Genomic DNA, 16814 nt, shown 5'->3' with positions numbered 1-16814 from the left:
AAACTTATTAAAAAGAAAGAAATACAGAACAATAATACTGCATTAAGAACTCATACAGGAATATGGCTTATAAGAAAATAGGAATAAACAGTCTGATTAAAAGATAGCCCAATTAAACCAGTCCAGCAATCAACACCCATGTAAATACAAATCAAAGCACATCACAGCCGATTACTTTGGTTCCTTGTACTCACACTTGATAGTAGAATACTTGAAAAGAAGATGGAGTTAGAAGAAAGCTTGTTTACTCACAGCCGAGGAAAACAAAAAGACCCCGAGTTTCCAGTTCCCTCCCAGACTTTAAAAAAAATCCAGGTCTCCGATTGGTCCTCTGGTCAGGTGTTTGGTTCCCCCTTTGTTCACCCTTTGCAGGTAAAAGAAAATTAACCCATACCTATCTACTTATGACACCCTGCCCCCATTCAATCTCCATTCCTTGCCCTCTGACCACCCCAACCCCTATCCACCCACCCCTGAACTCCCCTGCCCTCTTCCAACACCCCCTCCCTGCTCCCTTACCGTGCTGGAGGCTGGGCTGGGGGTGCTGGGCCAGGCCGGAGCTGCTCGGATGGGGGTGCCCGGTAGGAGTCTGGGCCAGGGTCGGGGCGCGCCACCCGGAGTCAGGGTTGGAGCCGGGCCACACCACCTGGCCGGGACCGAAGCCAGAGCTGGGGCGCGCCACCCAGCCAAGGCCAGGGAGCTGGGCCGTGCCACCCCTCCCTGGAGCCCTCCTCGCTCCCCCCCACACACACTCACCTGCGCAAAGCCATCCTTCTCAGCCCTCCCAGGCTTCCCATGTATAGGGGAGGAGGCAGAGGTGAGCTGGGGCTGGGGGCGGGGAGCTGCTGGAGCTTTACGGGTTGTTAAATTTAAAAGCCCCATTAGAACCAGTTGTCCCGCATGGGACAACCGGTTCTGAAAGGGCTTCTAAATTTAACCACTGGTTCCCGCAAACCGGTAGGAACCGACTCCAGCTCACCACTGGGTGGGAGAACACTTTGTTCTTACTGTGGAAAATTACAGCAAAATGGAGTCTGGAGTCACATGGGAAAGTCCCTGCATACTTTGCTGAGTTACAAGGCGTATCTGCCTTCTCTCAATGGGTCAGTTGTATATCTGATGGTCCTTAATGGGCCATCAAGCAGGCTAGGCAGAGTTAACACCAACTTGTCTGGGATGTCTCCCAGAAGCACATCACAAATTTAAAATACAGGCACTATAGAGCCAATACTCATAACTTCAACTACACAACGATACATTCATATAGACACCATAATTATAACAAGCAACCCATAACCTGGTCTTAGACACCTTATATGACCTCCTTTTACATAAGATTCGGTGCCACTACGGGACCTTGTTTGCAACCATGTTCTATATGGTCCCAGATTGTATCAATAATGTCACACCCCTCATCCCCACCTCAGAGCCTGCACCCTCACCTGGAGATCTCGCCTCCCCTTGGACTCCTACCCCAGCCCAGAGCTCCCTCCCACACCCCGAATGCCTAATTTCTGGCCCCACCCCACAGCCTACACCCCCAGCCAGAGCTCTTACCCTCTCCTGCATCCCAACCCCAATTTTGTGAGCATTCATGGGCTGCCATACAATTCCCATACCCAGATGTGGCCCTCGGGCCAAAAAGTTTACCTACCCCTACTCTAGCTATTACTGCCCCCTCCAAACTCTTATAGGGAGCATGGGAGCTGTAGCCCAAAATATGATGCAAAAGTAAGCCTATGTTCCTGGCATCAGTACCTCTCGGTCACTGACTCGATTCCTGGATTAGGTTTAACTGAGATCAGTTGTGTTGTACTGCTGTGAAAATCAGGGAGAGTTAGGATTTTCCCTATGGAGTCATCTCTTCGTGCACCTCCCTAGCAGATGCATGTACTTGGCACTGAAGGAATCCTTTAGCTTATCAAACACCAAATGGCAGCATGCACCTACATAAATAACTAATTGTCTCTCGGTAATAGCGAGCCCTACAACACTGAAAGTGCTGTGGGAAGCACACTCAATGGCTGTGCTTGAATGTTTAGCCCAGGCAGGCACACTTATTAGGCGTACAGATTCCTGCAGCAGGAATGCTGATTCTTTGCACTATGGCTGATGCTCAAGAACCAGCATGTGCACCAGCCGTGGTGAAAGATACTGAATCCCCCAATGCAGGGCACACAAAGCGGTCGTGACAGCTTCATAGCAGCAGCACAGAGAACCAGGAGTGATTGGACATTGATACCTGGAATCATGGTCTCCAACTCCAGCACAAATTCAGGAAAGGAAAAATCCCAAGCCTTCTTGACATAGCTTTGTATAGGAGTTGCTGGCCTTCTCTTAGTCACTTGTGGAGAGACTACTCATTTAATGACCTGAAGTCCAATACCCAAGTGATATAATATATGGATAAAGGTGTTATCAACTGCTATCTCATTAACATTTATTTATAAATGCCAAAAATATATTAATAAGCTGTGGTTCTGCAGTCTTAACTACTTCCTTACCCCTAGAACGGTCCCTCCGTATCAGCATTGAAGCACATTTGTAAAGTAATGTTAAACAAAATCACACACACACACACACACCCTCTGCTGAGGCTGTATCTGTTCAGGGCACAGGATTTAGTTCTCCAAGACTATCAATCTGGCACTTTTCACAAGCAAAGATTTTAATGTAATTCATGAGTTCAGCATGGTTTCAATTTTTATAAATTTGTTTATTTTTCAATGTTTGATCCTCTGGTTCATAAAGTATTAAAAATAAAATTAAAATATTTCAAGGGTAGCCAGCTGCATAGATGTACAATTTTTCCTTCAGTTGATACAATCTCCCGCTGGAATTTTATATAATTGTTTAGCACATATACATCCTCAAGTTTGATATATGAATATTTATAAGATAAGCAGTAACTACATTTCTCAGAAGAAAATTTCATACACCAGTTGAAAAAAGTGACATTTTTATTTGAAACTAGCACAATAAGTTATGAAAAACATACACACTTTGTCAAAATGATCATACCAGACTTAAGGTCTCCTGTTACATAGCATGGTGTTTAATGATTAATTATGCAATAAGCTGGATTTCAAATAAAGTCTATACTCTGTTCAAAAACTAATATAAAATAAGCATTTGGTTTATAAGTCTACATTTTTTTGGAAAACAGACTAACGAGTATTGCTTTTGTTATGACATAACCTGCTCCAGTACCCATCAATAAATTGAGGTGAAGACAAAAACCTTCTTTGGTAGAAGTGACTGGAAAAGGAGACGGTAGACACCTATAATAAAAGGTAAAGGGCTAAATATTAAGAAGAAAATATGAACAAGAGTGTATTGTGTCCAAAGCACACATTCTGCAATTATCACCAAAAAAATAACACTCAAATAGTAATTCAGTACAAAGCCCAAGTCCAATAAAATCACATGACTCTGGGTCACAACTCTAAAAAGGTCATGTGAACTAGCTACGCTTTCTCTTTTTATGTTTTTCTTGGAGTAATATTTAGTTTCAGGGCTTATTTATAGCAAAAGTTAAAAGCCATCCTGCCAAAGGGAAGAGAACAAACTTTAAAGGTAGGGCTACTTTTCCCAGAGAGCTGGATCTAAAGCTGTCCAAATCTCAGGGATTTCCCTTTGTGGGGGTTTGCGCAAATCATTACATTATACATAGGTTCACACTTCCAAGCATAACTTTTGAATTAACTTTTGAATTAACTCAGTCAGCTACAACTTTTACTTAAACACACATGCTTTACTGAAACCCTTGACAAACCTAGAATTTGTTTTCTTACAAAACTGATATTCAATAAGGTGTTGCATAAGTTTTGAATTTGTGTGCAAACATTTCACACATCCCAACCCTGAATCCTCCAAATTATGCTCCTATAGATACCAATAAAGCAATATCTAACAGTAGACTTCAGATAAAGTTATCAAACATTAACAGGATGCAATAGTCTACATTTGATTGCAGTAACTGCATAACAAGTCTGAAATACAGGGGAACAAACCCTATTAAAATAGAAAATGGAAGGGGGAAAAAAAAAAAAAAAAGTGTTGCCTGGGGACTTCTTGAGAACCTCAACCTACTTCCCATTTATGGAAAATAAAGTAACAAAAGGAGAGAATGAACTAACGGAGATGGGAACAAACTGGTAATCAATATCAGCTTAATAAGATGGGAAGCCCTCCAATATATTGCATTTAATTCTGAAGTACTATTCAAGTCCCATGAACTCTGGGCCCAACCTGGATCCCAAGTTCCTACTTTGTATGATCCCCAGCATGATGAGGTGATTGTCACTTTTCAGCTCAGTAAAGCAGACTTGCCACCACAATCTGCTGCAAGCTGAAGCTGTCAGGAGTCAAAGTAGTCCTGGTTTGCCCAGCATAGGTTTCTCCATTCTGGAGGGATAGCTCAGTGGTTTGAGCATTGGCCTGCTAAACCCAGGGTTTTGAGTTCAGTCCCTGAGGGGTCCACTTAGGGATCTGGGGCAAGAATCAGTACTTGGTCCTGCTAGTGAAGGCAGGGGGCTGGACTCGATGCCCTTTAGAGGTCTCTTCCAGTTCTATGATCTCTCTCTCTCTCTCTCTATATATATATAAAAATCTATGTTTAGAGTGAGTCACAATAGTACTTGTGCACTGTTTCCCATTGGAAGTTACTATCTACACATATTTAGACAGGATAAAGGATGTGTTAGAAGTGATATGAGAACACAGGACATAAAATGGTTGTATCTCAAAATAAATATAGACATAAAAGAAACCTTAGGTAAGTCTATGTTTAGATTTAGAACATAAAAATACAGTAATCTTGGGGATCTTGGACTTTAAAGATATACAACTAAAGCCAGGTGAACTCTCCAGAAAACTCTGCCCCCAAAGAAACCAAATTGAAAAGTACTTTTCCCACCAAAATTTCAGTTCCCTATAAACATTAGTCAGCAAGTCCCTTCTTCAAAAGCTCATGTAAAGAGAGACTGACCTCCAGGAAATACTGCAAAAAAACTTTACAGTTAAGTAGCTGGCATGCCAAGACCACAGCCTATCATGCTGACCAATATTAAGTCGCTGTTTCCTTGAGCTCCTTTGTCTGTCTGTATCCACCTTTGGCCTCTTGTCTTATAGTTAGATTTAGACTCATTGGGGGGTGAACAGTATGTGCTTGGTGTTTGTATGAACACACACAACATAATCCTGGCCCATGACTGGGGTCCTTGGTATTACCACAAGTTAAGATGTATCTAATGATAATCTGCTATATAAGTTATCTTTACATTAATCCCCTTTTCTGATGTGTGGAAGATCTGCTATTATTAAATTATGCAATTTGACAAACAAGTCTTGTCTTTATTGGAACTTGACACCCAAACATTATCAAGATTGAGATGTTATTCCACTGTTCACACCACTGATAAAGAGAGTTCTTATTAAGATCTGTAAAATACTAAATTTGCCATGATTTACATAATCAGCATTTGAAGTTATGATTTGAATAAGTTGGTACCACTATTTTTAGAGCATTAATCTACTTCAAAAAGTAGGTTGAGGCAGGTTTTTTAAAATTAACTATTTTTGTGACTCGGTGTTCAAAGGAAAGAATGAGAGATACTCACCAAGTAGAATTAAAAACAAAAAAAACTTTGCTTCTGAGCAATACAAGCAGTTATATGCCAAAAAAAATTAAAAAAAAAAAAAAAAGGGTAAGCACCATTAGCATGGGATATTTTGAAGAGAATAACTAAGTTCCCTTTTCTTCATGTGACAACGGTCATCTTCTAATTGGTGAAAAAGGGAAGGGGGGGCAGAAAAACATAACCTCCCGCCCCCCAGCTAACATGCTCCTCCTTCATAAAAGGCAATATATAAATGTATTTATATATTGAACTAGCTTAAAATTTGAAAAAAGCTGAAGGAGTACAGGTAGGGTATACTGCTTAGCCACTTCTGAAGTACTACTTTTTATATCCTTTACTTAAAAAGCACTTGCCTTAAATAAAGGTACAGCAAAATGCCTGTAGTATATACTTGTACGAAACATCTCCGAGATGACAATACCTAAACATAAAAGAAAAAAAGTACAAGAATTAAGTATATTTTTAAAAAGGAAATATTTCTTTTGAAGCTTTATTACTTATCTGCATCTAAAGATAATTTATGAATAATAAAAAAAACAAACAATCACTTTGTTATATTAGGAGAAAATGGTGAACATCCCAAACGATACATTTAGTTTTCATGACAAATATCAAAAGGGACATGGCTTTCTTATAAATCAAGCACCACTGGATCAATCTCTGTGCAAGATGCTTAAGGATGTCTAGTTGTATATTCAGTTGATATCCATCACTGGCAATCTTGTTGCACCATCAAAGGTTTTGATACTCATGTGCTCACAGGCCGTGTAGTGAATTCCTTGGTACACACACTTTGAAATTCATTACTCTTCCATTCTAATACCACCTCTGTATCAAGAAAGCTGCTGAAATCAAAGTAGTGCTGCTGGAGGTGACTGCTGGGTTTGGCTTCAAATATCTTCATTTTGAGTCTTGTCCTGCCACTTGACATAAAGTGGTGTTCTTAAGGCTTCCTCAGCACCCACAATTCATTTCTGTATAAGAGAGTTGCTTTAACTGTGGCTCTATAGATCCATAGCTTCCTCACAAGCCTGATGTCATAACCTTCCCACAGAGGCCGCTGAAGAGCCCATGTATATCAGCAGCTGCTGCCATGTCAAATGTCTACATATTTCAAGCATCCTCCAGCAGTCTAGGACACTGCCCAAATATTTAACAGTTGCCACCTGCTTGATGTTCCACCTGGAAAGGTTAATACCGAGCTAGTTGGAGCTGGAGGTTGCGATCAGGGACCTAGTTTTATCCAGATTAATAACCAGACCAATATGTACTTTTTGCCCAACCAGCTTAGCTTAGTTTTCCACCAACTCTTAGGGCAACACTACAGGAATCCTTGTACATAACTTTTATAATTGCAATTAACTTATTGAAACTCCATATGATTTTAATGTTTTGGAGGAAAGCATTATGGAAAGTAACTGAAATGCCTTCATGAAATTGATGAAAACAGCAGCTATCTTTAATCCCCCTTCTCAGACTTCCATTCCCAAATAAACTGTTGGAGCAAAATATCTGATCAATACAACTTCAGCCTGTTCTGAAGTCTCACTTCCTTGCCTACTACTTCCTCAAAAACCAGTCTTCATCTGTCAATAATTACGTTCATTTTCCATGATACTGAGACCAACCTCTAATTATTCAGATTGACACTCACCTTTCTTCAGGATTGGTACATACTATTGCCTTTACCCAGTCATCCAGTTACTCCTCCTGTTCCCATATCTTCTTGTATATTTTCCTAATGCTGTGATAGCACTTGTCCCACTGATTTTTACTGTCTTGGCTGTTACACTGTCTATTGTTGAAGCTTTCCCATTTTTCAACTTTTTCACTGCTCTTTCTGATTCTTTTGCTGATGGCAGTTCAGTGCTGACATCCATTCTGCCTTTCAAGACACCCTGTTCATCTAGCATGTCTAAAATGCTTGCTTCAGCACTTTGTCAAAATGCAACTTCCATACTTTTAACATCACTTTGGCATTTGCTGTCAGTTCACAAGTAGTGTCTATTACAGTTTGTGTTGTTAGCTTAATTGTGTTTCCATACAACTTAACCTTTTTGTATATGTACACATATACAGGTACATGTGCATATACAGCAAATTTCTGTAACAACCCCTCATGGAACTTGCTCGCTACATTGTGGTCTGCCATTTTGGTAGAAGGACAGGTATCCACAGGATACAGGACCTTAGCTTGAGTAACACCACAATGGCTGTGGTCTCCAGCATCACCCTAGGCAGCTGCAATGCAGGTTCCCGGGACAAGAGAGAACTCAGTGGAAAAGTCTCATCTGTGGGACAGCGTTCACTAGTAAGACATTTCTATGTTTGATTGTTAGTAATACAAAGTGATGATTATTATTCGTAAAGTAAACTTTACCTGAATAGTGTGTGTGCTCCATCAAAAACTGGTCCATTTCAATTACTCAGATGTTCTACAAAAATAGACCAACCAATCAATCAACACCAACTAAAACACAATCCTCAATTATTTAAAAATGAAAAAATGGTTAATTCACAGAACTAGTTCTTGCATAAGGCACTCTTATTAACTGATTGAAAACTTACTATCACAATTAAAAGACTTGTGGTGAAGTTTTCATTAGTAATAGATGGGTATTTGCAATTAATTAAGCAGCCATAAGAACCAGTGTTGTCCCTCACCACCACAAGAATGTCTTAGAAAAACGTATTAAGTTGGATACATTTTTTGGCATTATATTCAGTATAAATTTAAATTTTGAAGTCTAGTTTTAAAATTGGCAAAGCTGTTATAGATGGTCTTGCTGTTCTTGCAAAATATTTTTGAAATTTTCCAAGGGAAAGTTTGTTAAGGCATTTGGTAAAATATGGTCCAGTCTAACTCCTGGCAAAATATTATTTGTTTCCAAGTTTTTGATGAGGCAAGTCATTTCTATCCATCTTTGTGTGGCTCTATGTTCTTTTTGAATGCAGATCTTCATTCTTCTTCTCAAGCTTGCTATCTCCTTTTCTAACTTAATTATCCTTTTCTTGGCTTCCATGGGGCTTCTGAAAGCATAACTGTGTTCAAGTTGTACTTGTCTACAGCTAATGTTTGTTTTGAAGTTAGATACCCCTTCTGGGGTATAAGCATCTTTCTTCTTCAGATTTCTTGACATAGGTTTCTGTAAATAAAATGACAGGAAAGGAAATAAAACCTAAATTTATCATGGCACTATGCAAGTTTATTAAATGCCAAACTTCAAATTAATCTAGCCTGTAATTACTACATTTCTAGAATTCAAATATAAGGAGCATGTACATTGTGTGTAAATATGTATTATTGCATTTGTAATCCCCCTCCCCCCCATAAATGTTTAGAAGGTATCCCACTGCCTACTCCTGCTAATCTAATAAAGGATGTTAGGGAAAGACAGATCCTGATCATTTATGTAGATCCACAATGTGCAAGATGAGAATAGGAAGAACAGTTCTTTTGGAAATGGAGCGAATGGAAAATTAAGAAAAAAAGAATACAAAAAAGTTATACAATTTTTTCAGTTCCAAAATAGTTTATTGTAGCTTTTTTCCTGTGTGAACAAACAACTGATTGCAATTAGACCTTTAAATAAATTTAGGTTGTGAAAAAGCAGTAAGCAAGAGTAACTAGTAATGCATATATAAATCATATAATAAAGTTTTGATTTCTGAAAAATAAATTAAGCCTCACTTGACTAGATTTTAAGTTTTATTTACTGATGTCAAGCAGCTATGACTAGGATTTATAAACAAACAAGAGAAAAAAAGTGAGCCAGACTACTTTCCATTTAGCTGATGCTACAACACCAAATACCACACATCAGTTTTTATACTTGCAATACAAACCATAAGACCAGTCCTCACAACTGAAATGTTATGTTTCAGTAAGAGTTAATTCTAGAGTGCTTGTTTTCATTTATGGAGTAAACAAATTATAATCAAGTTTTCAGATGTAAGTATACAAAACTGATGGCAGTTTTATAATTTGAGGCATAGAAATGATGGACAAGCTATTTAAACCAAAAGTTCAAAGTATGCCACAAGTTTTGTGCTCCTTATTTCTGGGTACACAACCCGAGACACTAAGGGCTTGTTCACATGGAGCCTTAGGCCTAATCTACACTGGGGGTGGGTGTGTAAACCAATTTAAGTTACGCAACTTCAGCTACATGAATAACATAGCTGAAGCCGACGTACTTAGATCGACTTACAGTGGTGTCTTCACTGCGGTGAGTCGACTGCTGCCATTCCCATCAGCTCCACCTGCGCCTCTCACGGGGGTGTAGTACAGGAGCTGACAGGAGAGCGCTCGGCGATTAATTTATTGCTTCTAGACTAGACATGATAAATCGACCCCCTGCTGGATCGATTGCTGCCCACCAATCCAGCGGGCAGTGTAGACCAGTGGTTCTCAAACTAGGGCCACTGCTTGTTCAGGGAAAGCCCCTGGCAGGCAAGGCCGGTTTCTTTATCTGCCACGTCCGCAGGTTCGACCGATCGCAGCTCCCGCTGGCTGCGGTTTGCCACTTCAGGCTAATGGGGACTGCAGGAAGCAGCACGTGCCATGCTTCCTGCAGCCCCCATTGGCCTGGAGTGGCAAACTGCAGCCAGTGAGACCCGCGATCGGTCGAAGCTGCGGAAGCAGCAGGTAAACAAACCGGCCTTGCCCGCCAGGGGCTTTCCCTGGCCAAGCGGCGACTCTAGTTTGAGAGCCACTTGTGTAGACATACCCTTATTATGGTAGCAAGCTGGGATGTAAATATACAGTGCACTAATGTGCCACACACTGAATGACTGTGTGGATCCCACTACAATGCACTAAAAATTCCATAGTGTGCTTTGACCCACTGCTGTGTCCACAGCTTAGTGGATAGAATAGCATGCTGTAGTTTTATATATCAGCTTGCCATGCATTAAGTCTCTGTGTGGACAGCACTTATGGTCTAACTCTTCAGAAAGCATAATTCCAACTGAAGTAATGAAAACTGGAGATGCTTAATATCTCTGAAAAACTGCCCCTCAAGTGTCTCAAGTAGGGCACTGAAGCATTCAAAAATCAGTGGATATTTTGTAAATTTTAACCCTTAATCTCTTCGCCTCAGCTCTTCACCTGTAAAACAGGGATAACAATGCTTTCCTACATCACCTGGTGTTGTGAAATACCATTTGTGAGGCACAAGAACACTAAATGAGGTGTGAAATCAGAGATTAAATTAAAAATTCCTATTTCAGTACACCATATGAAAGGTGCAAACAAAGCATGGGGCCACACAATGCAAACGAAGAACAAACAGCTGCCTCATTCACAAAACCGTTATCCTGTGCACTGAATGAGGAAGAGGTGCAGGGGAGAAGAGGGAGGGAGTACGTTATCACTTAAAGATATCATCATGTATATGCACAAATTGCATAGGAACCTTAATTCTGAAAAATCTTCTCAGTATCTCACCTTTCAACCTTAATAGTTCTTTTAATAGTTATTTTGAATGGAATTTACACTGCTTTGGTGCCCCAGTCAAAACTGAGGCATAATATTTTAGCACTGTAATATCACAGAAGTGACATGATCTTTGTTTAAAAGAGCTTAGTCTAATCACAGACAAGATGCAGAAAATGAATAGGAACCAAGTGGGAGGGAGGAAGCAGGCAATAGTAAAAAGATAGTGAACCTTTGTAACTGCACAGTGTTCCCCATTTTTATTCACAGTAATTGACAAATAAGTGCCATTTCTTACAAATTCATTTTTCAGAACAGAACTATACTAAGTCTGCAGTAACTAGGTACATTTAAACACACAGTATTGTTATTAATTTTGAGCCAACTGTCCAATTTCATCCATGCAATGGCATTTTGCTCATGAACCTGAATATCAGCTGTAGTAATTGCTGTATCAGGAACACCTACACCTTGATAGAAAAAAAATATCACCAGGACTATGAGAGAAGCAATACTTTTCACAGTTTACATATTTTAAAAAAATGTGGACAGGCCTCCATTAGAATTCCTCCTATTATATGTTAATTTTAGGAATCTATACTGATTTTTTAACCAATCTAGTGATCTTTGCTCATTAGTAAAATAAAGCAGATTTTTGGACAGTTTAGAGAGACTTTTCTACATAGTAGCTGTCAGCTGCAGATGTATGCAGATTTGTTGTCATCCCTTAAGAAAAATATTTCCACAAATGTGTGCTGCTGAAATGGTGTTTGCACAAATTTGAATATGTAGGCAACGTTCATGGAGCAGAACACAGAACAGCTCCTGGCTTCAGTACTCTAAGACCTGTGCTTTCTAGTAGTTTAAACCATTCCATTTGCATTTCATTGAGAATTTCTTCAGTGTCAAAACCAAAAGGGATCTTGCAAAACAGAAAAACATCCTTTACTTTTATATGCTTCAGCAGCAACCACAGTACTCTTTCAGAGGCACACAGGCAAATGTAGCTCAGAGAAGCTCTCTTACCCTGCAGCTTCAAATTTAAGTCACTAGGATGAGCTATAATAGCTACTATGAAACAGAGATTAGAGATGTTCTTCATCTGTTAATTTCCCCTTTTTATGTTTGAATTTCTCAATCAATTTCTCTCAGATGGAAAAAAAATACCACCACCAAAATAAAATACCATATAATACAATAAAAAACGTTTCAATTTCTCCTTTACTTCATCACCTGTCATCAAATGGATGAGATCACATTTTGTTTTCAACACTGATGTTAGTGTGCGTTACTTTTCAGAGTAGCAGCTCATTCTAAAACTCAATTACTGATGAATAAACTGCTTCTTTGCTGAATAACACAGCAATAAGTAATTTGAACAGAGCATATCATCTGTTTTCGTGCAAACAGCTCAGATACTGAGTGCAGCATCAACTGTAATCCCAACCATTTATTGTCATTTTAATCTCCTACTTCTACAATACCTCATCCGTGATCACAGCATCTAGTGTAGGGTGACCAAACAGCAAATGTGAAAAATTGAGACACGAGGTGGGAGGTAATAGGAGCCTATATAAGAAAGAGACCCAAAAATCAGGACTGTTCCTATAAAATCGGGACATCTGGTCACCCTAATCTAGTGCCATCTTTAAACTGCTAAGCAACAGCAGTTGTTCATGGTTTTCAAACACCATGGGCAAAAACAAATAGTTGTAGAATGTCAGCGCAAAGGTAGATAAAATGAATTAACTAGTGTTTTAAATTAAACCAGGTCTTATTTATTTAAAATTCATTTGAAATTGACAACCTATTTTAAAGCCTACATATACTTTAATCTATTAAAATAATTTACAACACAATTATATTAAGCAATCCATGTTTGCTGCTGAAGTTTTAAAGAAAGTCACACCACTGAAATGGTGGGAGCCACTGGCTAAGCACCCTGGAACCACTGGTTGCTGAAGTGTTAAAACAACTTCTTACAGAAGTAGCCTCTTTTGCAGGTGCAGAGAGAATATTTTCTTCAATTCAGTTTATTCAACTAGTTCAGTTCAATGTCTTGTGCACTCAAAGTTGATATACTGACTGAGTTGAAAAAAAAGCAAAAAAGCAGGAAAGCTGGTTTTCCAATCTATAAATAAATACTAGCACAAGCGCTGACTCCATAGGTGCTACAGGGCTCAAACACCCACAGAAAAAAATAGAGGGTGCTCAGCAACTGCGGGCCGAGCCGCTGTTTGGCGTGGGGGGAGGGTGTCGGGAGTGGGAAGCAGCGGAGTGAGGGTAGGGCCTCAGGGAAAGGGGTAGAACAGGGGCAGAAGTGCAGCACCCACTGAGAAAAATAAGTCAAGGCCTCTGATGGGGGGAGGGGGGGGAAGGGGAGAGAGATCTGCTAGTTCTAAAAGGGACATAGTAACCAGAAACAATCAGTTCAATTGACTATCTACATATTACGCTTCCGTTGATTAATCAAGTCAATTTTAAATGCAAAATATTTGTATAAACGTCTTGATACACTTTTTGTCTTATTTAATATTAAAGAAGCCCTTATAATGATGTTTTTTCACTTAATTAGATCTGAGTTTCTATCCAAATAAAACTTGCCAAATCACAAGTAAAAAAAAAAACATCTAGTAAATAAGAAAATCATTCACAATTTTATAACATAATAAAAAAGTAAAACTTCAGAATCCAAATAAATGTAAGCTAAACTATCTCAAACAATGCATATACGTATAGCATATCCACCTGGTTAGCAAAAAAAGTACCACTAAATGTATTATGAACGCTAGTTAGTTGCAAATCAATGTTCTAATGGTTCCCAACCAATGAGAATCAACCTTCCTTTAGAAAAATAACTAGAAAGCACAAATACAAAATAGATTAAAATTGCTAATTTAAATCAAGGTTTCCAGTTTGCTGATTTAAATCATTATTAGTACAAATGATTTAAATCAAATCACCATGGTCTGTGCTAGTATAAGTTGCAAGTGAGAGAGTTACAAAACTGCTTGCCTGGTAACAACAGTAAAGCAAGTGATGCTAAAGGAAGGGAGGAAGAAAAGGACTGGGGCATATTAGTAAACATGCTGAATTGCCAAAGGAAGAAACTTCTCTGGAATCACATTTCTTCAAAAAGTTTAAATATTTCTATTCTAGTAAATTGGAAATATGTTGTACCACATACCAATGTTAAATGACTAAATTGAGGGCATCTCTGCGATGAGTTTTGGGCAGCAATACATTTATAGTTGTGTGTGTTTATAAAGGGACACAATCTCCATTTAAAAAACAACAACAAAAAAAGGTTAAAAAAAAAAGTAATTTCACATACTATTCATACTCTTGTTTCCCTACCAACACTGGTGATTTTATAAGCACATTTTTCCATTTAAAAATATCTGACGGGTGTAGAAGATATGCTATAGTGTTATGACTGTAAAATAAGAACAAACTGTTTAAGTAACCTTTTGTTTGAGTTTATTGTCTTTAAATTTATGTACAATTTTGTATAGGATGGTCACTTGTGTGTGTGTGTGTGTTTTTTTTAAACTGAAAAAATGCAGAAGACTTCAGAGAGTGACATACATGCCAATAACCTACCCTGAGTTTTAGATGAGCAGGGAAATCAAAAATTGTAGGAACAGCATCCATTCTAAGTCGTCTAGTTTGTCCAGTTAGGTCAAAACAGGAGGATTCAAAATGCTTTGAGCAAAGAAAAGTGTGTTTGCCTGGCATAAAATTATTGCGTTTTACAAGACATATCCATTCCTTTCTTCTCTTGGGATCCAAAGGAAATCTAAGAGAAAAGACCATAGAAATAATTAGATAAGATATCATTAGTATTATTTATACAAGAATTATTTGGGGGAAGTTCTAGGCCTGTGTTATACAAGAAGTCAGAAAACAAGAAGTAGAGGGTGCGGCCCAGTTGGTGCAGTGGAAGTAAGTTGGTGCAGCGACAGTTGGGCCAGGAACCAGAGCTGGAGTCAAGAGAAGGGTTGGACCAAGCCAAGAATAGGGCTGGGAGCTAAGGTGGAACAAGGGCAGGGTTGGAGCAGACTGAAGCCTGTAAAGTCTGTCACTCTATCAAGTAGTGGTGTTCCAAGCCATAAAGTCATGCTGGGCTGACCAAGCTGCTGTGTCTCCTGTGAGGCTGGTATATACTGAGAATCACCAGACCAGCTCCTGGCTTGCGGAATGGCTGCGCTGAGCACAGGAATGACTCACCCCTGCATATGGCTTAATGAGGCTCTAGTTCACAGATGGCTCATTACCTCACCATCAGTCCCTTCTGGTCTTGAAATCTATCAAGTCTTTTTTCACTTTGACTGCAGATAAATAATAATAAAGAGGGGAGGAGAAGGAGAAACTTTGGGGAAAAACACAAACCAAATCCACTTTGGGGATTCCAAGTGCTATTGTAATATAAACATAAAATAAAGTAAATTAAGTTTGTGCTTTGTTCAAAGAAACCCACTGCAATTCATCTTTACAAGGAATATAAAATGACAATGTTTCCCTGTAGTTTTAGTGTGACTTGAGGGGTCTGTGCATAGAAGTTAGCTTTCAAATACTAAGTCCAAAAACCACAAGTGACTGAACTAAGATTTAAATAGGACTGGTAAAGGAGTTTTTAAAATGGGGTTTGTGCCCCCCCCTTTTTTGCCTCAATGTATAAATAAAGTCTAAAAGGTTCAATTGTCAAATGTTCAAATTTGTGTTTTAGCACAAAACTACCAGGAATAATATCTGACCTTCCATAGTGTGGCTAAAGGGCCGCTTGAGAGTCTCAGAGGGGCATACTGAGAGTTCACCCCTTATCTGGAGAGGTGAGGTTGTTGGTTCTTTAACAAATGCAATCTTTCTCCCAGCTGTTAATTGGACATTAGAGTTTAGAAGAGGTCAAAAGAAACAAATGGCAGCTTTAGACAGGACTGACTAACAATGTCTTCCCTTCTCAAATGCTCAACTTTCATTCTTGTTATAGGGCAGATCTGAATTTCAAGGGAAAAAAAACCTGGCCAACCCTTTGAGATCTTGGTTCGAGGCTATGCGCCTATAACAATAGTTACCCGGAATTCGCTTTTTTGACGGGGTCATTGATGGGCTCGGAACTCCGTGAGCGCTCCATAGCGCAGGAGAAACTACACCAGAGCGACGGCCCGGAAGGGGCTGAACCGCGTCTACACGGGTGACTAGTGTGGGGAGTTTATTGACCGAAGCTCACAGCGCCGCGGCCCGCGCAGACAGGGGGCCGCCCCGCGCGGCAGCGGCGCGTTAACAGCCCGCTCTCAGGGCGGTGGAAGGAGCACTGGTTAGAAAGCCGAAGGCGCGAATACAAACCCGGCTTCCCCGGGGGCAGAGAACCGCCCGGAGAGCCGGCCCAACCCTCCCCAGCCCAGCCCGGGCGGTACCGGTGGAAGCTGACGTTAACGCTCTTGTTGTAGACGGCGGCACAGCCCGCCGCCGCGCAGCTGGTCGGCATCTCCTCTCACGGGCGGCACACGGGGCTGTGTGGCGAGGCTCGCTCTTTCCCTTTAATAAGATGGCGGCGTCCCGGCTGCTCCATCCACACCCTTCACCAACATGGCGGGAGACGCCGCCGCCCCGGAGACCGTTATCCACCCCCACCCCACTGCAGGACGGCTGGGCTCGACTCGTTGCCGGCTCGCCCCTCTATAACGGACGCTCCTCGTCTGCTGGTCAGAACTACAGCTCCCATGACACAGCGC

General features: G+C 40.2%; 1 protein-coding gene across 1 annotated transcript; it reads right to left on the bottom strand.

Moving 5' to 3' along the window:
* Positions 1-2695: 2695 nt before the first annotated feature.
* Positions 2696-16777, bottom strand: THAP2 (THAP domain containing 2). Its single transcript, XM_075066464.1, has 5 exons — positions 16497-16777; positions 14683-14878; positions 8023-8788; positions 5996-6063; positions 2696-3281 (listed from the first exon to the last, which is right to left on the bottom strand). Exons 1-3 carry the CDS (start codon positions 16565-16567, stop codon positions 8414-8416), a joined length of 642 nt encoding a protein of 213 aa, XP_074922565.1. The 5' UTR covers positions 16568-16777; the 3' UTR covers positions 2696-3281; positions 5996-6063; positions 8023-8413.
* Positions 16778-16814: the final 37 nt, after the last annotated feature.

The sequence above is a fragment of the Chelonoidis abingdonii genome, chromosome 1 (assembly GCF_003597395.2).
Source record: "Chelonoidis abingdonii isolate Lonesome George chromosome 1, CheloAbing_2.0, whole genome shotgun sequence".
Classification (NCBI taxonomy): domain Eukaryota; kingdom Metazoa; phylum Chordata; order Testudines; family Testudinidae; genus Chelonoidis; species Chelonoidis abingdonii.
This window is presented reverse-complemented; position numbering and strand designations above follow the sequence as displayed.